This window comes from Ambystoma mexicanum, chromosome 3q (assembly GCF_040938575.1).
Source record: "Ambystoma mexicanum isolate Mex_15411 chromosome 3q, UKY_AmexF1_1, whole genome shotgun sequence".
Taxonomy (NCBI): Eukaryota; Metazoa; Chordata; class Amphibia; order Caudata; family Ambystomatidae; genus Ambystoma; species Ambystoma mexicanum.
Window position 1 is genome coordinate 405,222,152 of NC_090926.1, and position 22,369 is coordinate 405,244,520.

The window sequence follows — 22,369 nt, forward strand, 5'->3', positions numbered from 1 at the left end:
CTTGCATCACATAGCGCAGGGGAAGGGGAGTGATTCAAAAAACCCATGTACATGGCAGACCCTAAACGGAATCATCAGTCCATGCATCCATTCATCATTCCCTCATCCCGCAATGAAAACGCATGAATATTCACTCACATAATATGTGAAACTTCCATCGCGTCTGTGCGTAATGCAGTCTGCAAAAACCACTGTGCTCCTGGCCGGATCTGTAGTGTTGTGAAGCAAGATGGATTTGGGAACGTCCTGCCTTATCGTCCACTACGCTATTGCGCATCCCATTCAATTCATATCATTCATTGCCTGCTCGTTATGGGCCATGTCCCAAGGACATTCTACAATAGAACGTTACATTTCCAGCCAGACCTGTGGGCGTATCCTCGCCGCTACTTCAAAACCAAAAATGCTGGCCTTCGAATTCCTCACTTGCAACATTACGTCGAAAAGGCTTCTGTGAACGCTTGCATTCACAATTACATCAATGTAGTGCGGCTGTGTGTCATAATGCTAACTGGCTGCAATCACAAATGGGACGCCACGCCCGTCGGTGAAGTACGTTACTGTGCTGCATGAGGGTCGGCCATCGATCGAGCCCTACATACCACTGACTCTTCACAGGTATGTAAGCGGCTGCAATCATAGCATGTGTAACAATGGGAGCATAGCATGAAAATCAGTCAAAGTACATCACACTGCCATCGGGATTTGATACATGATTCCAATCCCAAGAATGCCATGCGGCCAAATGCAGCCTTACGTGCGGGACGTGCTCGGCCAGAAGGGATTGCATCTGCCACAGATTCATTCAATCAGCACAGGTGGAGGCCATATAGGCCGACAGCACATATATAGCAGACCCAAACCCCTCCCACAACCACTCCCACTCCAAAATGCTACCGGCAGGACTAGCGATGTTGGGCCTGGGGGACCAGATAGCACTGCAAGTGCTACAACTACAAGAAGACGACGAACAACAACAGGTACAACAACCGGGCGCACAGGGGAGACGGAGGAGAAGGAGGAGGAGGAGGGCAAGGCAGGGTCAGCAAGGCCCACAAGCACTGCCACTACCACCACGCAGGCGGCCCGCAATCCCACGCCTCCGAGCCGATCCGTTCAACCTCACTGCTGAGCAGATCCACACCCTCTACCGTTTGGACCGGGACACCATAATCGCCATTGTGGACATGACACATGCTGACCTCGTGAGCATGATAGATAGCCCAACCGCCATCCCACCCCTACTGAAGGTGGTGTCTGCACTCCACTTCCTGGCCACAGGCACCTACCAGCACACAGTGGGACAGTTGCATGGCATTTCACAGCCACTGTTCTCACGGACACTCTTCCAAGTGCACGATGCCCTCCTGAAGCACGCCGACGACCACATCACACTACCACGCACGTACCAGGAGATTACCAACGCAAAAGTGGGATTCCATGCACTTGGCGGCATCCCGGGTTGCATTGGTGCCATCGACTGCACCCATGTTGAATTGGTTGTCCCACATGCCATGGAGGTCCAGTACCGCAACCGGAAACAATTTCATTCAATCAATGTGCAAATGGTGTGTGACTCCAACAAGATATTTACGCATTGTTGTGCCATATTTCCAGGATCTACCCATGATTCTATGGTCCTGAGGAACACAAGAATACCACGCTACATGGAGCGACACGCAGGGCACAGATCCTGGCTACTCGGTGAGTCTCATTCCATGCATGACATCGTGGCCCATTTGATGCGTCAATGACCTTGCAGGAGGGGGGGGGGGCTACTTAGCACTATCATTCCACTGACACCCTTTATTCGTCTCATACAGGTGATGCCGGGTATCCACTGAAGAGATGGCTCCTTACGCCAATCCGGAACCCACAGAACGAGCATGAGGAGGACTACAACCATGCCCACTCACGTACCCGTGTGGTCATTGAACAGGCATTCGGCCTACTGAAGGCTCGTTTCCGCAGCCTCAGCAGGTCTGGCGGGGCACTCATGTACAGCCATGAGAAGGTTTCTAAGATGGTCATGGCATGTGTCATGCTGCACAACATGTGCATACGTAGGAATGTGCCCATGCCCCCTGACGCTGTACTGCATGCACCTGAAGATGATGATGATGATGAGGGTGGGGATGTGGAGGCACCTCAAGGAGTCCATGAGGCACAGGATGCACGTGCAATCCGACAGAGCATCATAGATGCATGCTTCTAGCAACCACGCATGGTGCCTATTACACGGAAAGGGGACCTGTGGCACTGTGTGTGTGTAGTACAGGCACATTGTGGACTGTACGCCTATGAAGGCCTCGTACGCAAATATCAATGTCCACACATGTCATTGGATGATAATGAGATGCTGTATTGTTAATGTGATTTGATTTATACACCCTATGGACCCGCCACCCAGTGAAGCCCAACACACCCCCTCCACCCTACTACCTCCCCCCCCAACACCAGTGTCCAAATATGCATGCTGTCCGTGGTTGGACGCTATTGCAAGCCCCCTCTACGGGTATCAGGGGCACCCCTGCCCGTGGAGCGCAGGTTCCTGCCAGATCTGCGTTGGGGGCTGCCCTGGACGGAACTTGCCACGGATGATGTCTCTGCCTGCTCGCGTCCATGCATGTCTCTGAGGGTTTGTGAGAGCTCCGAGAGCACACGGCGCACAGCAGCAAGTTCAGCACAAACGTCTTTGGACGTCGCATGCAGTTCCCCCCTCAGGCTCTCGGTGCTTTTCTCCATTTGTGCTCTCAGGCTCTCGGTGCTTTTCTCCATTTGTGCTCTCAGGCTCTCGGTGCTTTTCTCCATTTGTGCTCTCAGGCTCTCGGTGCTTTTCTCCATTTCTCCCCTGAGGCTCTCACTACTTTTCTCTATTTGTGCCCTGAGTGTCTCGGTGGATGTTTCCATGGCTGTCCTGGAACCCCCGCATTCATTTGCATGGTCCTTGAGTAGCGTGGACACTTCCTGCTGTTGCTCGATCAGCAGGTCGAGGGACTGTTGCCTCTGCTGGGCCATGGACATTTGCGGTGGTGTGACAGGGGGGCTGCTCAACACATGTTGCCTTGGCACAGGACTTGTGGGGGTTGGCCAGTCGTCGTCTTCAGGGTGCCCCTGCGTGGTTTCGTCATGGTGTAGGGGATGGAACATGCAGGGGGATTGGGAAAGGTCATGGATGGTACCTACGTCGCCAGCACTGTTTTCCGTGTCGGAGCATGCTGGCATGACAGCTGTGTCACCTATGGTGCTGCTACCACCAGAGGCAGTGCCATCAGATACGTTCTTTGGGGGGACCTGTGGTGCTGGGGTTGTGGACTTGCTGGCTGCTGGGGTGCCTGTTGCAGTCCCCTCCAGTGTGCTGCCACTTGATTCCTGCTGCTGCCGTGTCTTGATCCTTGCACCTGAGGTGGAGGCTCTTGGGACGTTGGTCCTGGCCCTCTTTGCAGGCGTGCTGGTAGGGGTGTCCTGCAGCTCGTCGTTGGTATCGGACCCTGTGGTGGAGTAAAGAGGGGCGAGCGTTAGTTATGGGTCTGTCGGATTTGGAATGGCAACGTATCAAATGCATTGGGGTGGTACATGAGGCTGATTTGGGACTGGGCCTTGGAGGTGGTCTCATTTTCGTGTGGATTGAGGATGCATTCATTTGGCTGCCTGCAGTTAGGGGGTGCATGCTGCACATGTAGGGGTTGTTTATGGCATCTTGATTGATTTGTTTATTCATTCTGACTTTTAGAGGGCGCTGTCAGGGCAAAGTATGTATTGCACTATGGGGTCACATGGTACTGCACATGTTCGTGGTTTGTGGATTTCGCATTGTTTCTCTTGGCCAACCTACCTGATTCTCCGGATGTCGGCACTCCTTTCTCCATCCCTCCGACTCCCTCTATGCTCTCCATTCCTATGGTGGAGGCGCAGATATCCTCCCAGGGGGTCAACTTGATGGGCGACTCTGAACCCCCCCCGGTAGCTGTGGCGATGTTCCTGTTCGCAGAAAGTATGCTGCGTACGCGGATCCGCAGGTCGTCCCACCGCTTGCGACATTGCTGTGGCGTGCGGGGTGTTGTCCCCACCGCACTTACGCGCTGTGCCACCAGGGCCCATATGGCCTTCTTGTTGGCAAGGGCCGTCCTGGTCATTTGACTGGAGAAGACGACGGCGGCATTTTCCTGGAGGGTCTCGGTGAGCACGGTCAGTTCCTCTCGGGAGAAGTGTACCTGCCGCTTGCGGTCACACGCTTTCTTGGCTACCTTTCCCATATTTATTTTTTTAACTGGGGTTGCTAACGGGTTGGGATGTGTGTCAGGGTCGGATTTTTAATGGTTGTGTTGGGATTCGGTTTTTATAGTTGTGCGGCGTGCTGTTTCCCGTTCCGGCCACATGCTTTTACTTCCGTTTCCGTATATTTACGGTGCCCGTAATTTGCGGTGCCCGCTCGTTACGGTGACCGCTCATTACGGTGACCGCTAAGATGGGTGGCGGTATTGCACCTGGTGCAGCGTACGGCGGCGGTAAGGGCCGTTTTGGGGTCATTTCCGCCATCGCAGCCTTTCGGATTCCGCCATGGCGTAATGCTCGTGCCCGATGGGTCGTAATTAGCCGCACTTTGCTCCTTCGTGCAATGGCGGAAACGCTATTTACGCTGTTGCGGTCCGGTCAGTCACTTTCCGCCAGGGTCGTAATGAGGGCCAATGTTTAACTGGGCAGTGCTGGCATATATTTTGGGCACAGACATCACGAAGTGTATAACAGTGGCAATGCTGGAATATATAGTATGTGCATTGGCTAGTTTTTCACTATTTTAAAAATGTTCTTGGTGGAGAAGCACCCCATACCCACATTGGATTCAACGTGGTGTACCTCTGGGGTGGTGCCAAGTTCAAAGGTCAACCTTTCCAAAGAAAACTACATGGAATTGTTTCAATGCTTCTCCTTAAAGGCCCATTGCGCGACTGCAAGCAGCAGCACTTCTGCATTAAAGATGTATCTAAAACAATGGTAGATGACGTCACAAACAGCAATACATGTGCCAGCCTCTGATTAATCTTTACTTTGCCCACCGCCGTGGAGACAGTGGCAAGCACAGAATATACGTTTGCAGAAAAGCTTGCATCCAACAATTGAAGACCATTCCGATCACCAGACTACATTATGTTTCAGGACATCCACAACACCAGCCCATGGGAAGTAGGCCACAATCCCGACCACTGATAATCCAATCATGATCCACAGCATTGCAGCAGAGATGTACATAGGAGTCAACCTGGGAGGGAAAGGAAATTGACAGAATTATTTGACTGCACCCAGCGGATACACAAAGTTAAGGATCGTGAATTACACAAAATAGTCTACTGTATGCTCTTGAATGAGCTCTAAATTCACTTTACTAGGGTGCACTACAATTGTAGATGAAAAACCATTGTCAGTGAAGGGAACTAGAAGTCAGAAAAATGTTGCCACAATCTGAAATCCAGATGCTTGGTTAGCGCTGTGATTCTACCCACTTTGCAAACAAGGTCGCTATTAGAGATGTGCAAGTCAAGCAGTGTAGATTGACCCTGAACTGGAAACAATGCAATTGTCTTTTCTAGCCTCTTTCCTCCCTGCAACGTCCACACTGATAATATAGAATTTAAGCATCAATTGAGCATTTCTTCAGGACATTTTATTTCTAAAAGAAACGATAAAAATAAAAACGAACGAGAGAATACTTTCTATTTTGTATGCAAAGTAATGCAGTAGTAATGCTGTGTGACAATTATATCGAAAGAAAATTAGACCTACCACATCCATTTAAGTATTAGGCCTGTGTCTTGATGGCATTCACCTTCAACAATTGAGATGGAAGAGGGAATATATGTGTGTGTTTGGTTCCGGCATGTTGAAATAAGACTAGAAAGTATATTAAGACTGTTGGCCTCATCACGAGTTGGGCAGTAACCCTTAAATCTGGCGGTAACGGTATTAGCACCGCCAATACCACTCTGCCGTATCTGCGCCATTACAGCCGGCGTAAGTACAGCCGGCTGTAATAGCGCCACCACCCATTCGCGCTATTACAGAGCCATCACGAGTCCGGCATAGGCGCATCTAGCGCCAGAAAACCAGCGGAAAATCCGACAAATACCCCTAGCCAAATGCTGGAGGTAAAAGAACACAGGAGACTGCAAAAAGTGCCCAGGTGAAACCAATGCCAATCAGAGGCCTACAAGGCACCCACCCATGCACAAAACACACTTCCAAACACCATGCTGCCATTTGGAGCCGGGAGCCTTGACGTGTACATCTACCTGCTCCGCCTGGAGCTACAGAGGCCAGCCAACCAGCCCAGGGCCCTGGGAGCACAGGGTGCAGTGGGGATGAGGAGAAGGAGGAGGAGAGTATCACCAGCAAGGCGGACAGCCATCCCCAGGGTCAGGCCAACAGCCTGGGCCCTGACTGATGGGCAGTTGGTGACCGAGTATAGGCTGGACATGGCAACCATCACATAGTTGCTGGACACAATCCAGGCTGACATAGGCAGCCGTATGGCTATCCGCACTGCAGTGCCCCTGCTCGTGAAGCTTGTGTCCGTGCTGCAATACCTTGGGACTGGCAGCTACCAACACACCATTGCCATGATGCATGCCATGGCCCAGTCCACCTTCAGTGCCGTTCTGGGACAGGTGCTGGATGCACTACTGCTCCATGTCAATGAGCACATTGCATTGGCAGCCACACATGCACAGGTGAACCAGCTGAAGGGCCAGTGCCATGCCATCGGACAAGTCATGAACGTCATAGCAGCCGTGGACTGCACGCATGTAGCACTTGTAGCACCCAGAGTACATGATGCGGCGTACAGAAACCGTAAGAATTACCATACCATGAATGTGCAGATGACATGTTGACCTGACCTAACCCTCAGCCACTGCTGTGCCCGCTATCCAGGATACACCCACGACTCCATGAACCTGAGCAATAGTACCCTGCCAGCATACATGTAAAGGCACTGAGGCCTCAACACATGGATGCTGGGTGAGTACAAATGAAGTCCGAAATGCATGTCAAATGACACCTGATGGGGGGTGGATAGACACAGTGAAATCCATGCATGGCAGCAGAAGACATAGGCAGCACTAGCACCACAACTTTCCCATGCATGTCCCTTGCACGAGAACCCTTGGACATGTGGAACACATCAGAACACAGCCAGTCTGTATGGCAAAGACATGTGGGAGCACAGCCAGATATGGAAGCCCAACTACCACAATACATTCTGTGTATGTTGCAGTGTTGCTCCCCACCCTGACACACCATAGACATCCCACCCTGGCCATCCAACAGTCATGGCAATGGTGCCCAAAAGTAGGCACATCCACAACAACACAACACACAAGTTGCTCGATCCACGACAATGTACATCCCAAAACAATGAGTCCTGATTGGCCAATCATATGCCTGGATAAGTTCACATAATAGTGACAATCGGCAAACGCAACACCACCCAAAGGGAATGCCAATGACACATGGCCGAACAACATGTCACATGCACATCCAGCTACAAGGGACAGACCTGATACATCTAGACACAGGTGTGGTGCTAGCAGTAAGTAGTCCATCGATCCGATGCTGCCTCTTGCACAGCACAAACCACAATGGAAGTGACCATATGACAAGTACTGCACATGTACCACATGAGGGTGATACACATGAAGACTCACACACACATCAAAACACAGTTGCATGTCAACCTCAGACCATGCATGTCCTGCAAGACGCAGTGTGCATGGCAACATAGCAATGAGATAGCACGACCTCTTCAACACAAACTTGATTCTGCTGCCAATGTTACTTATTACTGAGCCTTGTGCACCCACTGAACCAACCTTATCCTCATACCTGCATTCCCTCCCCTGCAGGTGATTCTTGATGTCCCCAGTACACATGGCTCATGACTCCTGTGCGTCATCCACACACTCAAGATGTGCGGGCATACCCATGGACGTACACATATCTGCATTGAGAGGGCATTTGGACTGCTGAAGGTACGCTATTGGTGGCTATACCGTACGAGAGGGGCATTGACATATGCACCTTGAAAAATCTGCAGACTCGTCCTAACATGTGCCATGCTGCACAACATTTGCTGTTGCAGGAATGTGCCACTGCCCCCCGATGCCGATGTGCAGCCACCTGGGGATGGAAGTCAAGATGATGATGTGCCTGAAGCTGGTGCACGTGTACACAGGGATGGGGTAGGGGAGGTTGGCCAGACAGGGCTTGATTGATAATTGTCTCAGATACGGTTGATGGGTACATGTAACACATATCACTTGTACATTAAAGAGCACATGATCACAATCATGAATGTCCATGCTTTGTATGAATTTTGAACGTGATTTATTAAATGTTTGACAATCCCCCCGAGTGAACTCCCCAGCACACAATTCCCCCTCCCCCAGTGAACTCCCCAGCACACAATCCCCCCTACCCCCAGTGAACTCCCCAGCATCCAAACCCCCCTTCCCCCAGTGAACTCCCCAGCACACAATCCCCCCTCCCCCCAGTGAACTCCCAGCACACAATGCCCCCTCCCCCCAGTGAACTCCCCAAAACAGTGCAGGTGGGTGCATGTTCTCAGGGCCTGCAAAAACGGTGCCATGTCCATCTATGATGGTCGCGGGCGCTTTCCAAGTCCGGGCCCCTCTGGTGAAGGGCTCTCAGGTTGGCCTTGATTTGGCGGCTGTGCACTTTGGCCATGGACTCGATTTTCGCCTGTTTGGCCTCAATAACATCCAGACGTGCCGTCACGGCCGCTCCCATGATGAATGGTACTTTGGGTGTGACGGGTACTGGGCTGACAGCTGTGCACTGCCTGGAAGGGCGGCTGCAGGGGGACATTTTGCCACCTTGGATGGGGCTGCTGCGGTCTGCGTGTCTACCCTATGGGGTACCATAGGATGGTGTATCGACACCTGGCTCTGGTGTGCGGACTCGACGCACACGCACACCTGGGGTGTGTGCATCCTTTGCAACTGGCTCTGGGCTTCCCTGAGGTGTGGCCATTCCTTGTGTGTCACTGCGGCTGGGTGAGGTCAACAGTTCAGGTTGTCGTGCAGCTGTTGCTGTCTGTCCCTCATCACGCTCAGACCCACTGCTGGCTCCCTCAACATCCAGTGTCTGCATGGTGTCTTGTGGTGAATGAGGCGCTGTCCCCCTGTGGTCTTGTGGGTGCTGCACCCGTCTGGTTGGCCATGGATGTCTGTCCCCTGGCCCTTGTATTGATGCAGTGCACATACAGGAGAGTCTAGGGGGGCTACGGTACGGTGGTACAAGGGTGCAAGGGATCAGATATGGGTGTCTGCGGTGCCTTACGCACATTGCATGCACATTCATTCACTCAGGGTCTGCATGTGTGGCCCTTACAGGTTCATGCATTTTTAGGGGGGGGGCTCACCTGCAGCCTGATGGGTACCGGTGCCAGCCTCTGCTCCTCCGACACCCTCTATGGTGTCCGTATCGATGAGCGTAGTCATCTTTTCCTCGCAGGGTGTGAGCACGGGTGGTGGTGGTGGAGGCCCTCCTCCAGTCCCCATGCTTACACTCCTGTGCTGGGCGAGTAGGTCATATACTCGGACCCGTAAGTCATTTAGGTGCTTGTGGCAGTCCTCCCCACCCCGGGGCATGCGCCCCACTGTTGACACCCTCTGGCTGAATTCCTGCCAGATTTGCGCTCGATGCTGCCCGCTTGTCTTGCGCTGCAGTGCACCGTATTTCAAATCAAAAGATTGTCCCCTTTCCATAGAGTGCTTTAATGGTGCCCCACCTCTATTTAAGTGAGGCACACACTTGTTCCTTCTTTGTCCTTGCTTATATCGTCAAACAGTTGAGGGCAAGGGAACTATTGATGAGCTTGTCACACTTCTATATACTCATTTTGTCTGAGTCTACAAATTCAAGCAACTTCAGCCAAACATATAGTTATATGTGTTTTATATTTGAATAGAGAAGAAAAGCAGAAAAAGTCAGTCAAAGTGTGCAGTGCAACAACAATTATTCACAATGGCACGTACATGGAGTGTAAAGAGAATATCACATTCATCTTCTTATACTCAATTGCTTAGTCAGAAAGAACATATGTACAACCCTAATTATTTACAGTAACATATTTACAGTGACATATATAGAAACAGAAAAGTAAAGTAAAAAATCCACATTCGTTTTGTGGGGAAATCTCCTAGATCATCTCAAATGTGACAAATTTGAGACTGAATTATTTCCGGAAGTGAAAACCAAACCAATTTTTTTGTTATTTTCACAAATGCTGTCTAAGTTGCATATATTCCCACAGTCACTGTCCTCCTAATTTATATGATCTTTGAGGTCTGGGTCTTGGACTTACGAGATATCTTAATGTTTGCCTACGTGTCAAAAAACAAATGATCACACTATTTAGAAGAAAAAAAGAGGACAATTCGACCATATTAATCTTCAGTACATCTTGTAGTGTGTTCAGAATTTGTGGGCTATATATACGTGTAGTACAACCACCTTCTTCAGGGCGTCCAGTTGGTAGACCCTGTTTAAAGTGTAAGAGAGAAAAGAAGTGTGAGTGGTCCTCAATGTTAAATGCTATTAATTCAGCATATTGCTTAAGCGCTTTTGCTCAGGTTACTGGCTGTGTTTCAGAAAAAGTCAGTGACCAAATCTCAAGTTCCTTGGACAGGTCCGGGGAGGAAGGAGCACAGTTGAAAGGCAGTATTCCGTTTGCTCAGACTGAGGGCGGGGGTCTTGCATCCTCATGAGTTGCACCCATCTGTCAGGTGGGGCGATGCTTGAGTAGAAAACACATAGTGAAAAGGAGAGAAGAAGAAGATGTAGAGGACTTGATAGAGTGTTAAATCGATTCCCGGAAGGTCTATACATGTGGAAGAAAACATAAGGGATTGATATGTATATATATATATTCACCTCTATTGCAGGTCCCAGGGTGTTAGATGGTATTCTCCTGTGGCGGGTAATTTGCCCAAGTCTTTTGTTTGAGGATTGGAGAAAATAAAAACGAACGAGAGAATACTTTCTATTTTGTATGCAAAGTAATGCAGCAGTAATGCTGTGTGACAATTATATCGAAAGAAAATTAGACCTACCACATCCATTTAAGTATTAGGCCTGTGTCTTGATGGCATTCACCTTCAACAATTGAGATGGAAGAGGGAATATATGTGTGTGTTTGGTTCCGGCATGTTGAAATAAGACTAGAAAGTATATTAAGACTGTTGGCCTCATCACGAGTTGGGCAGTAACCCTTAAATCTGGCGGTAACGGTATTAGCACCGCCAATACCACTCTGCCGTATCTGCGCCATTACAGCCGGCGTAAGTACAGCCGGCTGTAATAGCGCCACCACCCATTCGCGCTATTACAGAGCCATCACGAGTCCGGCATAGGCGCATCTAGCGCCAGAAAACCAGCGGAAAATCCGACAAATACCCCTAGCCAAATGCTGGAGGTAAAAGAACACAGGAGACTGCAAAAAGTGCCCAGGTGAAACCAATGCCAATCAGAGGCCTACAAGGCACCCACCCATGCACAAAACACACTTCCAAACACCATGCTGCCATTTGGAGCCGGGAGCTTTGACGTGTACATCTACCTGCTCCGCCTGGAGCTACAGAGGCCAGCCAACCAGCCCAGGGCCCTGGGAGCACAGGGTGCAGTGGGGATGAGGAGAAGGAGGAGGAGAGTATCACCAGCAAGGCGGACAGCCATCCCCAGGGTCAGGCCAACAGCCTGGGCCCTGACTGATGGGCAGTTGGTGACCGAGTATAGGCTGGACATGGCAACCATCACATAGTTGCTGGACACAATCCAGGCTGACATAGGCAGCCGTATGGCTATCCGCACTGCAGTGCCCCTGCTCGTGAAGCTTGTGTCCGTGCTGCAATACCTAGGGACTGGCAGCTACCAACACACCATTGCCATGATGCATGCCATGGCCCAGTCCACCTTCAGTGCCGTTCTGGGACAGGTGCTGGATGCACTACTGCTCCATGTCAATGAGCACATTGCATTGGCAGCCACACATGCACAGGTGAACCAGCTGAAGGGCCAGTGCCATGCCATCGGACAAGTCATGAACGTCATAGCAGCCGTGGACTGCACGCATGTAGCACTTGTAGCACCCAGAGTACATGATGCGGCGTACAGAAACCGTAAGAATTACCATACCATGAATGTGCAGATGACATGTTGACCTGACCTAACCCTCAGCCACTGCTGTGCCCGCTATCCAGGATACACCCACGACTCCATGAACCTGAGCAATAGTACCCTGCCAGCATACATGTAAAGGCACTGAGGCCTCAACACATGGATGCTGGGTGAGTACAAATGAAGTCCGAAATGCATGTCAAATGACACCTGATGGGGGGTGGATAGACACAGTGAAATCCATGCATGGCAGCAGAAGACATAGGCAGCACTAGCACCACAACTTTCCCATGCATGTCCCTTGCACGAGAACCCTTGGACATGTGGAACACATCAGAACACAGCCAGTCTGTATGGCAAAGACATGTGGGAGCACAGCCAGATATGGAAGCCCAACTACCACAATACATTCTGTGTATGTTGCAGTGTTGCTCCCCACCCTGACACACCATAGACATCCCACCCTGGCCATCCGACAGTCATGGCAATGGTGCCCAAAAGTAGGCACATCCACAACAACACAACACACAAGTTGCTCGATCCACGACAATGTACATCCCAAAACAATGAGTCCTGATTGGCCAATCACATGCCTGGATAAGTTCACATAATAGTGACAATCGGCAAACGCAACACCACCCAAAGGGAATGCCAATGACACATGGCCGAACAACATGTCACATGCACATCCAGCTACAAGGGACAGACCTGATACATCTAGACACAGGTGTGGTGCTAGCAGTAAGTAGTCCATCAATCCGATGCTGCCTCTTGCACAGCACAAACCACAATGGAAGTGACCATATGACAAGTAGTGCACATGTACCACATGAGGGTGATACACATGAAGGCTCACACACACATCAAAACACAGTTGCATGTCAACCTCAGACCATGCATGTCCTGCAAGACGCAGTGTGCATGGCAACATAGCAATGAGATAGCATGACCTCTTCAACACAAACTTGATTCTGCTGCCAATGTTACTTATTACTGAGCCTTGTGCACCCACTGAACCAACCTTATCCTCATACCTGCATTCCCTCCCCTGCAGGTGATTCTTGATGTCCCCAGTACACATGGCTCATGACTCCTGTGCGTCATCCACACACTCAAGCTGTGCGGGCATACCCATGGACGTACACATATCTGCATTGAGAGGGCATTTGGACTGCTGAAGGTACGCTATTGGTGGCTATACCGTACGAGAGGGGCATTGACATATGCACCTTGAAAAATCTGCAGACTCGTCCTAACATGTGCCATGCTGCACAACATTTGCTGTTGCAGGAATGTGCCACTGCCCCCCGATGCCGATGTGCAGCCACCTGGGGATGGAAGTCAAGATGATGATGTGCCTGAAGCTGGTGCACGTGTACACAGGGATGGGGTAGGGGAGGTTGGCCAGACAGGGCTTGATTGATAATTGTCTCAGATACGGTTGATGGCACTTGTACATTAAAGAGCACATGATCACAATCATGAATGTCCATGCTTTGTATGAATTTTGAACGTGATTTATTAAATGTTTGACAATCCCCCCGAGTGAACTCCCCAGCACACAATCCCCCCTCCCCCAGTGAACTCCCCAGCACACAATCCCCCCTACCCCCAGTGAACTCCCCAGCATCCAAACCCCCCTTCCCCCAGTGAACTCCCCAGCACACAATCCCCCCTACCCCCCAGTGAACTCCCAGCACGCAATGCCCCTCCCCCCAGTGTACTCCCCAACACACAATCCCCCTTGCCCCCCAGTGAACTCCCCAAAACAGTGCAGGTAGGTGCATGTTCTCAGGGCCTGCAAAAACGGTGCCATGTCCATCTATGATGGTCGCGGGCGCTTTCCAAGTCCGGGCCCCTCTGGTGAAGGGCTCTCAGGTTGGCCTTGATTTGGCGGCTGTGCACTTTGGCCATTGACTCAATTTTCGCCTGTTTGGCCTCAATAACATCCAGACGTGCCGTCACGGCCGCTCCCATGATGAATGGTACTTTGGGTGTGACGGGTACTGGGCTGACAGCTGTGTACTGCCTGGAAGGGGGGCTGCAGGGGGACATTTTGCCACCTTAGATGGGGCTGCTGCGGTCTGCGTGTCTACCCTATGGGGTACCATAGGATGGTGTATCGACACCTGGCTCTGGTGTGCGGACTCGACGCACACGCACACCTGGGGTGTGTGCATCCTTTGCAACTGGCTCTGGGCTTCCCTGAGGTGTGGCCATTCCTTGTGTGTCACTGCGGCTGGGTGAGGTCAACAGTTCAGGTTGTCGTGCAGTTGTTGCTGTCTGTCCCTCATCACGCTCAGACCCACTGCTGGCTCCCTCAACATCCAGTGTCTGCATGGTGTCTTGTGGTGAATGAGGCGCTGTCCCCCTGTGGTCTTGTGGGTGCTGCACCCGTCTGGTTGGCCATGGATGTCTGTCCTCTGGCCCTTGTATTGATGCAGTGCACATACAGGAGAGTCTAGGGGGGCTACGGTACGGTGGTACAAGGGTGCAAGGGGTCAGATATGGGTGTCTGCGGTGCCTTACGCACATTGCATGCACATTCATTCACTCAGGGTCTGCATGTGTGGCCCTTACAGGTTCATGCATTTTTAGGGGGGGCTCACCTGCAGCCTGATGGGTACCGGTGCCAGCCTCTGCTCCTCTGACACCCTCTATGGTGTCCGTATCGATGAGCGTAGTCATCTTTTCCTCGCAGGGTGTGAGCTCGGGTGGTGGTGGTGGAGGCCCTCCTCCAGTCCCCATGCTTACACTCCTGTGCTGGGAGAGTAGGTCATATACTCGGACCCGTAAGTCATTTAGGTGCTTGTGGCAGTCCTCCCCACCCCGGGGCATGCGCCCCACTGTTGACACCCTCTGGCTGAATTCCTGCCAGATTTGCGCTCGATGCTGCCCGCTTGTCTTGCGCTGCAGTGCACCGTATTTCAAATCAAAAGATTGTCCCCTTTCCATAGAGTGCTTTAATGGTGCCCCACCTCTATTTAAGTGAGGCACACACTTGTTCCTTCTTTGTCCTTGCTTATATCGTCAAACAGTTGAGGGCAAGGGAACTATTGATGAGCTTGTCACACTTCTATATACTCATTTTGTCTGAGTCTACAAATTCAAGCAACTTCAGCCAAACATATAGTTATATGTGTTTTATATATGAATAGAGAAGAAAAGCAGAAAAAGTCAGTCAAAGTGTGCAGTGCAACAACAATTATTCACAATGGCACGTACATGGAGTGTAAAGAGAATATCACATTCATCTTCTTATACTCAATTGCTTAGTCAGAAAGAACATATGTACAACCCTAATTATTTACAGTAACATATTTACAGTGACATATATAGAAACAGAAAAGTAAAGTAAAAAATCCACATTCGTTTTGTGGGGAAATCTCCTAGATCATCTCAAATGTGACAAATTTGAGACTGAATTATTTCCGGAAGTGAAAACCAAACCAATTTTTTGTTATTTTCACAAATGCTGTCTAAGTTGCATATATTCCCACAGTCACTGTCCTCCTAATTTATATGATCTTTGAGGTCTGGGTCTTGGACTTACGAGATATCTTAATGTTTGCCTACGTGTCAAAAAACAAATGATCACACTATTTAGAAGAAAAAAAGAGGACAATTCGACCATATTAATCTTCAGTACATCTTGTAGTGTGTTCAGAATTTGTGGGCTATATATACGTGTAGTACAACCACCTTCTTCAGGGCGTCCAGTTGGTAGACCCTGTTTAAAGTGTAAGAGAGAAAAGAAGTGTGAGTGGTCCTCAATGTTAAATGCTATTAATTCAGCATATTGCTTAAGCGCTTTTGCTCAGGTTACTGGCTGTGTTTCAGAAAAAGTCAGTGACCAAATCTCAAGTTCCTTGGACAGGTCCGGGGAGGAAGGAGCACAGTTGAAAGGCAGTATTCCGTTTGCTCAGACTGAGGGCGGGGGTCTTGCATCCTCATGAGTTGCACCCATCTGTCAGGTGGGGCGATGCTTGAGTAGAAAACACATAGTGAAAAGGAGAGAAGAAGAAGATGTAGAGGACTTGATAGAGTGTTAAATCGATTCCCGGAAGGTCTATACATGTGGAAGAAAACATAAGGGATTGATATGTATATATATATATTCACCTCTATTGCAGGTCCCAGGGTGTTAGATGGTATTCTCCTGTGGCGGGTAATTTGCCCAAGTCTTTTGTTTGAGGATTGGAGAAAACCTCTTCTCTGTATGGATCATCTTCAGTCGAGCAACATATCTGTATTTGTAAAGACAAGTTCTCAATTGGTGGAGAAACCCCCAGAAAGTCTCATGCATGGGGGTTATCAAAAGTGTGTGAGAGAACTTTGCCATGGATTAAAAAAAATGGTGAGATTATATTTGTAGCTAACCAATAGGGGTGTGAGTCTAGGGGACCTTTTTGTGAAGCATAGGTCCCGCAGGCAGTGCAGTGTGTGTCCTAGCCACTTCTCCAAATGGTGTTCCACGTGCTCTGAATTGACGCGCGCTGTGCATAGCGTACTGGGCCCCTCTATTCCCCATGCGTCGCCCATAGTGATGATGCCCTAGCTGGATGCCTTGTTAATAGATGCGCTGGTGTGCATCTAGAGGAAAGCCTCCGGTATGTCGGCTCACCTTTTGTGTGCGTTCATGCACTAACTGGTGTCTCCGGAGCTCCCGATAGCTATGTGCGTGTCCTCGGTCTGCATTGTGCCTACGCAGGGTGTGCTGCTTCCGGGGACGCGGACGGGTAGTTGTGGAAACCGCGTCGACCTGTCCAGCGCTCATTGGCGCAGAGAGATCTTGCGAAATGATGTGGATGGCGACGTGCATCGTGATTGGCTGTTGGGCGTAGTCAAGGGAACTGACAATGCTTGTAGTACCGTTCCTTCGTGTCTGGCTCTACAGGTAGAAATGATGAAATTGTATGCGTGCCTGAACCGAATAAGGTTTCAAGTGTTTAACGGGTGCTGTGCCCCAATTAAGTGAGCACTTGCAGTAAGTCGCATGGTACTGTCCGCGCGAGGCGTAGTGCCGTGTGTTAAATTGAGCATTTAATGTGCCATGTGGGGGGGTAGAGGGAAACTATATGTGTGGTGACATAGTCCGTGTAGTGATGTCTAGTAATACTTGTACTAAGGGGATAGAAAACTAACTAGAGTAGGGTCGGATGAAGGGGGAGCCTATCTAGTTGTGTCAAACAAGAACTAGGACATCCTGTATATTCAGTATTGTGGCATAATCAGACAAAGCAATTTAGACATATCATTATTGCTGTCAAAAAACGTCAACGACTGGTCGGGGTTAACTGGTAATCCAAATACTTAGTAAGCAAAGAATATCCCATTACTCCGTAGCTTGTAAGTCTTGCACAGGAAGATGGCTAGAAAATAGTGTATCCCTGCCATCAGTGGGCTACTGAAAGCCCTCTGTGTAAGGGCATGCTGTATATGTCTAGATCAGTAAAGGGTAGGTTGGAAAGATTCGTTGAGACCGTGATGGTTGATGGTACGTGTCCAGGCGGTGTATCCATCTGGATTCTCTGTGTATTAGGCGTTTAGATAAATCTGGTCCTCCTTTTACCTTCTCCAGAACCCACCAGATTAGATCATTGGGGGAGTGTCTAGCCTCCAGATAGTGTGTCACCAAGGGGGCTGTCAGGGTCTTGCATCTTATCTGGGAACGGTTTTCTGAAATTCTCAGATTAACAGCCCGTGTTGTTTGGCCCACATATTTGAGCCCACATGGGCACTGAATGCAGTAGACCACATATTCACTTTTACAATTCGTGAGGTCTCGCAGGAACCATTCACGTTGGCCTATTTTAAATGATTTGAGTTTAGTGGTGAATTTACTGGCCACACAGTTAACACATGGATGGTGCCCTTGCATCGGTCGTAGAGTTCTTTGTGCCTGGCGTCTCAAATATGGTTCGAAGAGAGAATGTACCAAGGCTTCTTTGATATTTTTACCCCGTTTGTATGCAAAGCGGGGTGGTGGGTTATCCGGTAGATTCAGTCTGGCTATATGCCAATGTTTCCGAATCGCTTTCTTCATCTGGGATGTGTGTGTTCCGTGGGTGATTACACATGTCAGACGATCCTCTCCTTCATTGTTAGTTGTGTTTTGGGGTTGTAGCAAGATGTCCCTGTTTGTGTTCATGGCTCTTTTTGCCACTTGGTCTAATAGTGATTTCGGATACCATTGAGTCCTTAGTCTGGTGGCGAGGTCTTTAGAATGTTTCTTGAAATCTTCTTTGGACGTACAGTTCCGCCGGATTCATAAAAATTGTCCATATGGTAGGTTAGCTTTGGTGTGACTTGGGTGGTTGCTGGTGTGGTATAATAAAGTATTGCGGTCTGTGGGTTTTTGATGCAGGTCACATTCCAAGGTTCCATCTTCCATCATTCCAAGATCACCGTATAGCTCTTCCTGGTGGTTCATTGCCTCCTCCACAAGTATGGCCAGCTCCGGGTCATTGAATTTTGGTTTCCTGACCCTGTACAGGGCTGACTTGCCCCTGGTGCGCTCCTGAGACATTTGTCAGTCTTCACAGGGGTGGATGGCTTGCAGGGGCTGTGATATTCGGTGGATTGTGATTTCCAAAATGGCCACCGCTTTATTTCCTGTTCCGGCAGTGACGCGTTTCCTGTGCGCTATTAGCGCCGCAGCTCGGCGGTAGCCCAAAGTGCGATGGATTTACGGGTTCCTGGCCAATTTCTACGCCAGACACTATTTGCATTAACGCCATGTCCCTGTGCGCATGCACGCGTACTTGTGATATTTCCGTCAGGGAGCGCAGCGTTAGCGCAATTAGCGCTTGGCGGGAAATCCGTCAGAATACTGCCGAACTCGTGATGAGGGCCTGACCTGGTAAACAGAGATCAAATATCATTGCAATGTTTTGTCTCTCAGAACTACTGCTAAAGTACTTCCCAAAAGGAAAGACAGAAAGCCCTTTCACTTATATATTTTATTCATTGTTCACAAAATAATGACTTCTGAAGATTCTTCCAAATATGGTGAAACAGGTGTTGGCTGAGTTTCACGGGAATGCACGAGCAGGATTGTTAGAAAAAATTCTCAGAAATGTGTTCATTTCCTTCTACCTTAGAGACTTTAGGACTTTTTATATCTCATGTAATTTTAATGTGATTTATTCTCTGTGTTTCGTTGGACATCATCTTTACAGTGTGTCACCCAGCACCTTCAGTGCAGTGGCACAGGGAAGTATCTTAGATTTCCCAAAGGTTTAAATACCTTCTCTTGGTGAAACTACTGTTTCCCAGAGCAGTAAAGTGAAATTTACTTTTACATTTTGTAACTTTCTAGACCCAGTACACAATATCTTACCATAGGGTGCTGGAGGGGTTACTTAGTATCCCCTTTGTCTAGTTTCTCATGTAACATTTTTATGTTACCCTTTCTACAATTAATGGCTGGTGGCAGTGGTTTACTTGTTACTACCATTGTGTGTTTTTACCACGGGCTGCGTTCGCACCCACGGTAAGGCACCCACAGATGCCCATTTCGTCAACATGGCCCGGTCTTCTTTTTTCGCCATTTCTTGTTGGAAAGGTTTTCTTGAGATTTGTTTGTTTTGTCTATGGCGGGATTCACGAGTGAAGCCCACCTCTGGCTCCAGTATGTCTGGCAGGGGCAGGAAGTGAGGGAGATGCCCGAAACTCCCTCTGCTTAATCCGCTTGGTTACAGGAATGCACCGAAAGTTGATTGGCGGGCTGGCTGTCTGGCAAGGACAGCCACCCTGTTGTGTGATTGACAGCTTGGCTGGAATTAATGGAAGAAACCTGCATAAAAGTTGAGGCTTTTTGGCTTGGAAGACAGAGTTGACCACTGGACAGGAATCCAAAGAAGAACTTGGAAGAGACGACTGCTGCAACTCCTGGATCGCTGGTTTGCCCAGTGAAACCTGTAACGCTCACCTGATTCCCGTAGAGGCGCCGGTCTTGACTGGGCGTATACCGTATCTTCAAAGGTGATGTGTAACACACGGCTGGCTCTTTGGGCTGGACCTCTGTGCACTGTATGTCTGACTTGAAGGGTAAGATGTCTGCAGATAGAAAATATGGGATTAAGGAACTGGGTTATTGAATGTCTCTCTCTTCTTCCCTTTCTCTTCTCCTGTAGAACCCCAAAGGTTAACGCTCTCACCTTAGGTAAGTGAACGCCGTGCTCTCCATCTGCCTCGGGGCAGGGTGCTGTAACTTGTTTCTTCACTAGATAAGGGGAGCACGCCTCTTGACTTCAGAGGACTGCTGTCTGTCGTTTACTGCACGAACGGTAAGTTTCGAGTAATTCTAATGTCTTTAAAGTCTTTAGTAATGATGTTTCTTGTTTTGCAGGGTTCCGGCGATGGCAGATGACGGGCTGAAGTGAGTTGAAGATGAGCCCGTGTGATGAATAGAAGCGCCTGGAAGCACGTAAGTAAGCGCTTGTTGCCTGCTTCACGATGCGCTCTAACTGTCTTTTTATTTTGCAGGTACAAGTTCGGAGCGGCTGCAGGGTGCCGGAATACCCACTGGGTTAGATGTGGAAAGGAGTAATGGCACGTGAGTATTAAAGTTCCCCATTGTCTTTAAACGCACCTTGTTTTGTCTTTCAGATGCGGGATGCAGCGCCGAAGGCCTCCGGAGCGTGCGAAGAGTTGGTAAGCTTTTGTCTTTCAGATGCCGGAATGCAGTGTGAAGACCTCCGGAGCGCACGAAGAGTAGGTAAGCCTTTGTCTTTCAGATGCCGGAATGCAGCGCGAGACGTTGGTGACAGCCGATGGACACGGTAAGTGGAGAGCTGTCACTGAAGACCGTAATGCTAACCTGTTCTTTCTTGTCTTTATAGGCGTTGCTGAAGACTGGATTCAGGATGGTAAGCCTTTTTCCTTAGGCCCAGGATCAGATGCAGAAGACACGATGAGCGTTCTGCTGCAGAGGATGCAGAATAACGCAAAGCAAGATTCATCCATCGGGTGTGGTTTAAATAGCCTCCTGTAGTGCTTAGGTGTCTCCTTCCACAGCCACGCCTAGGTAAGAAAAGAGTTCCTGCTTTCCAGAAGAGTTCCAGTGTTCTGAATCTAGGGAGTGGCTCCTGCCCCACCCAACAGGAAAAGTAGTTCCAAACAGAAGAGGATCAGAGGCTCAACTGGCAGGCAAGTAAGCAGCATGGTCTGCTGCAGGTAAGTCCACCCAAGCATTATGAGCCCGGCGCTTCCAGCGCTGGGACTGGGCATATTTATGAGCCTGGTGCCACTGGCGCCAGGACTGGGTCCAAAAGGTCCCAATTGGGACTGGTTGGCACTCGGAACCTGGGTTATGGATCTGCTTCCAATGGAGTTGGGAACACCCTGACCTTTTGGAAGCAGAGATCATGACAGTACCCCCCCTCAAGGCCCCTCCCAAACCGCGCTCCTCCGGGGGTTTTGGCTTGCCAGGAAATGTTCGGTGAAATCTTTTGATTAGGCGAGGAGCGTGGACATATTCAGCAGGTTCCCAGGATCTCTCTTGGGGGCCGTAGCCTTTCCAGTCAATTAGGTAAAATAGTTTACATTTGGAGATCTTGGAGTCCAGAATGCTTTTGACTTCAAACTCGAGTTCTCCATCAACTAGGATAGGTTTTGGAGATTTAGTTAGTCGGGTTTGAGGTTGCACGGGTTTTAATAGAGAGACGTGGAAGACCGGATGTATCTTCATGTGCGGGGGCAAGTCCAACTTGACCGCTACTGGGTTTACTATGGTAGTGATGGAATAGGGACCAAGGTATCTTGGGTTGAAGGTGCGTGGCCCTTTTAGAGGTAGATATTTGGTGGATAACCAGACTTGATCCCCTACTTGATATTGAGGGGCTTCCTTCCGATGTTGATCTGCTCCTTTCTTGTATTGTTCTTTAGCCCTTTGAAGGTGAGAAACAGCTTCCTTAAAGGCTTGGGTGATTGTAGAATGCAGGTAGTCTACTGCTGGTGTTTCAAGATCTTGGAGGGGATCCAACTCCGAGGTTCGAGGGTGACTGCCGTACAAAAGAAAAAACGAGGTTTTCCCAGTTCCCGAATGGACAGAGTTATTGTAGGCATATTCGGCTATCCAAAGGATGTCTTTCCAAGTTTTTTCAGTTTGTAGCAGCATGCAGCGTAAATACTGTTCCAGAGTTTGATTGGTCCTCTCGGTTTGTCCGTCGGT

General features: G+C 49.6%; 1 protein-coding gene across 1 annotated transcript in view; it reads right to left on the reverse strand.

The window, feature by feature from the left end:
- Positions 1-4,314: 4,314 nt before the first annotated feature.
- The window catches only part of LTC4S (leukotriene C4 synthase), a 401,489-nt gene continuing 383,434 nt past the window's right edge, over positions 4,315-22,369 (reverse strand). The window contains exon 5 of the mRNA XM_069652848.1: positions 4,315-5,260. Coding sequence (XP_069508949.1) covers positions 5,134-5,260 — 127 coding nt within the window. The 3' untranslated portion in view covers positions 4,315-5,133. The remainder of the gene's footprint in view (positions 5,261-22,369) is intronic.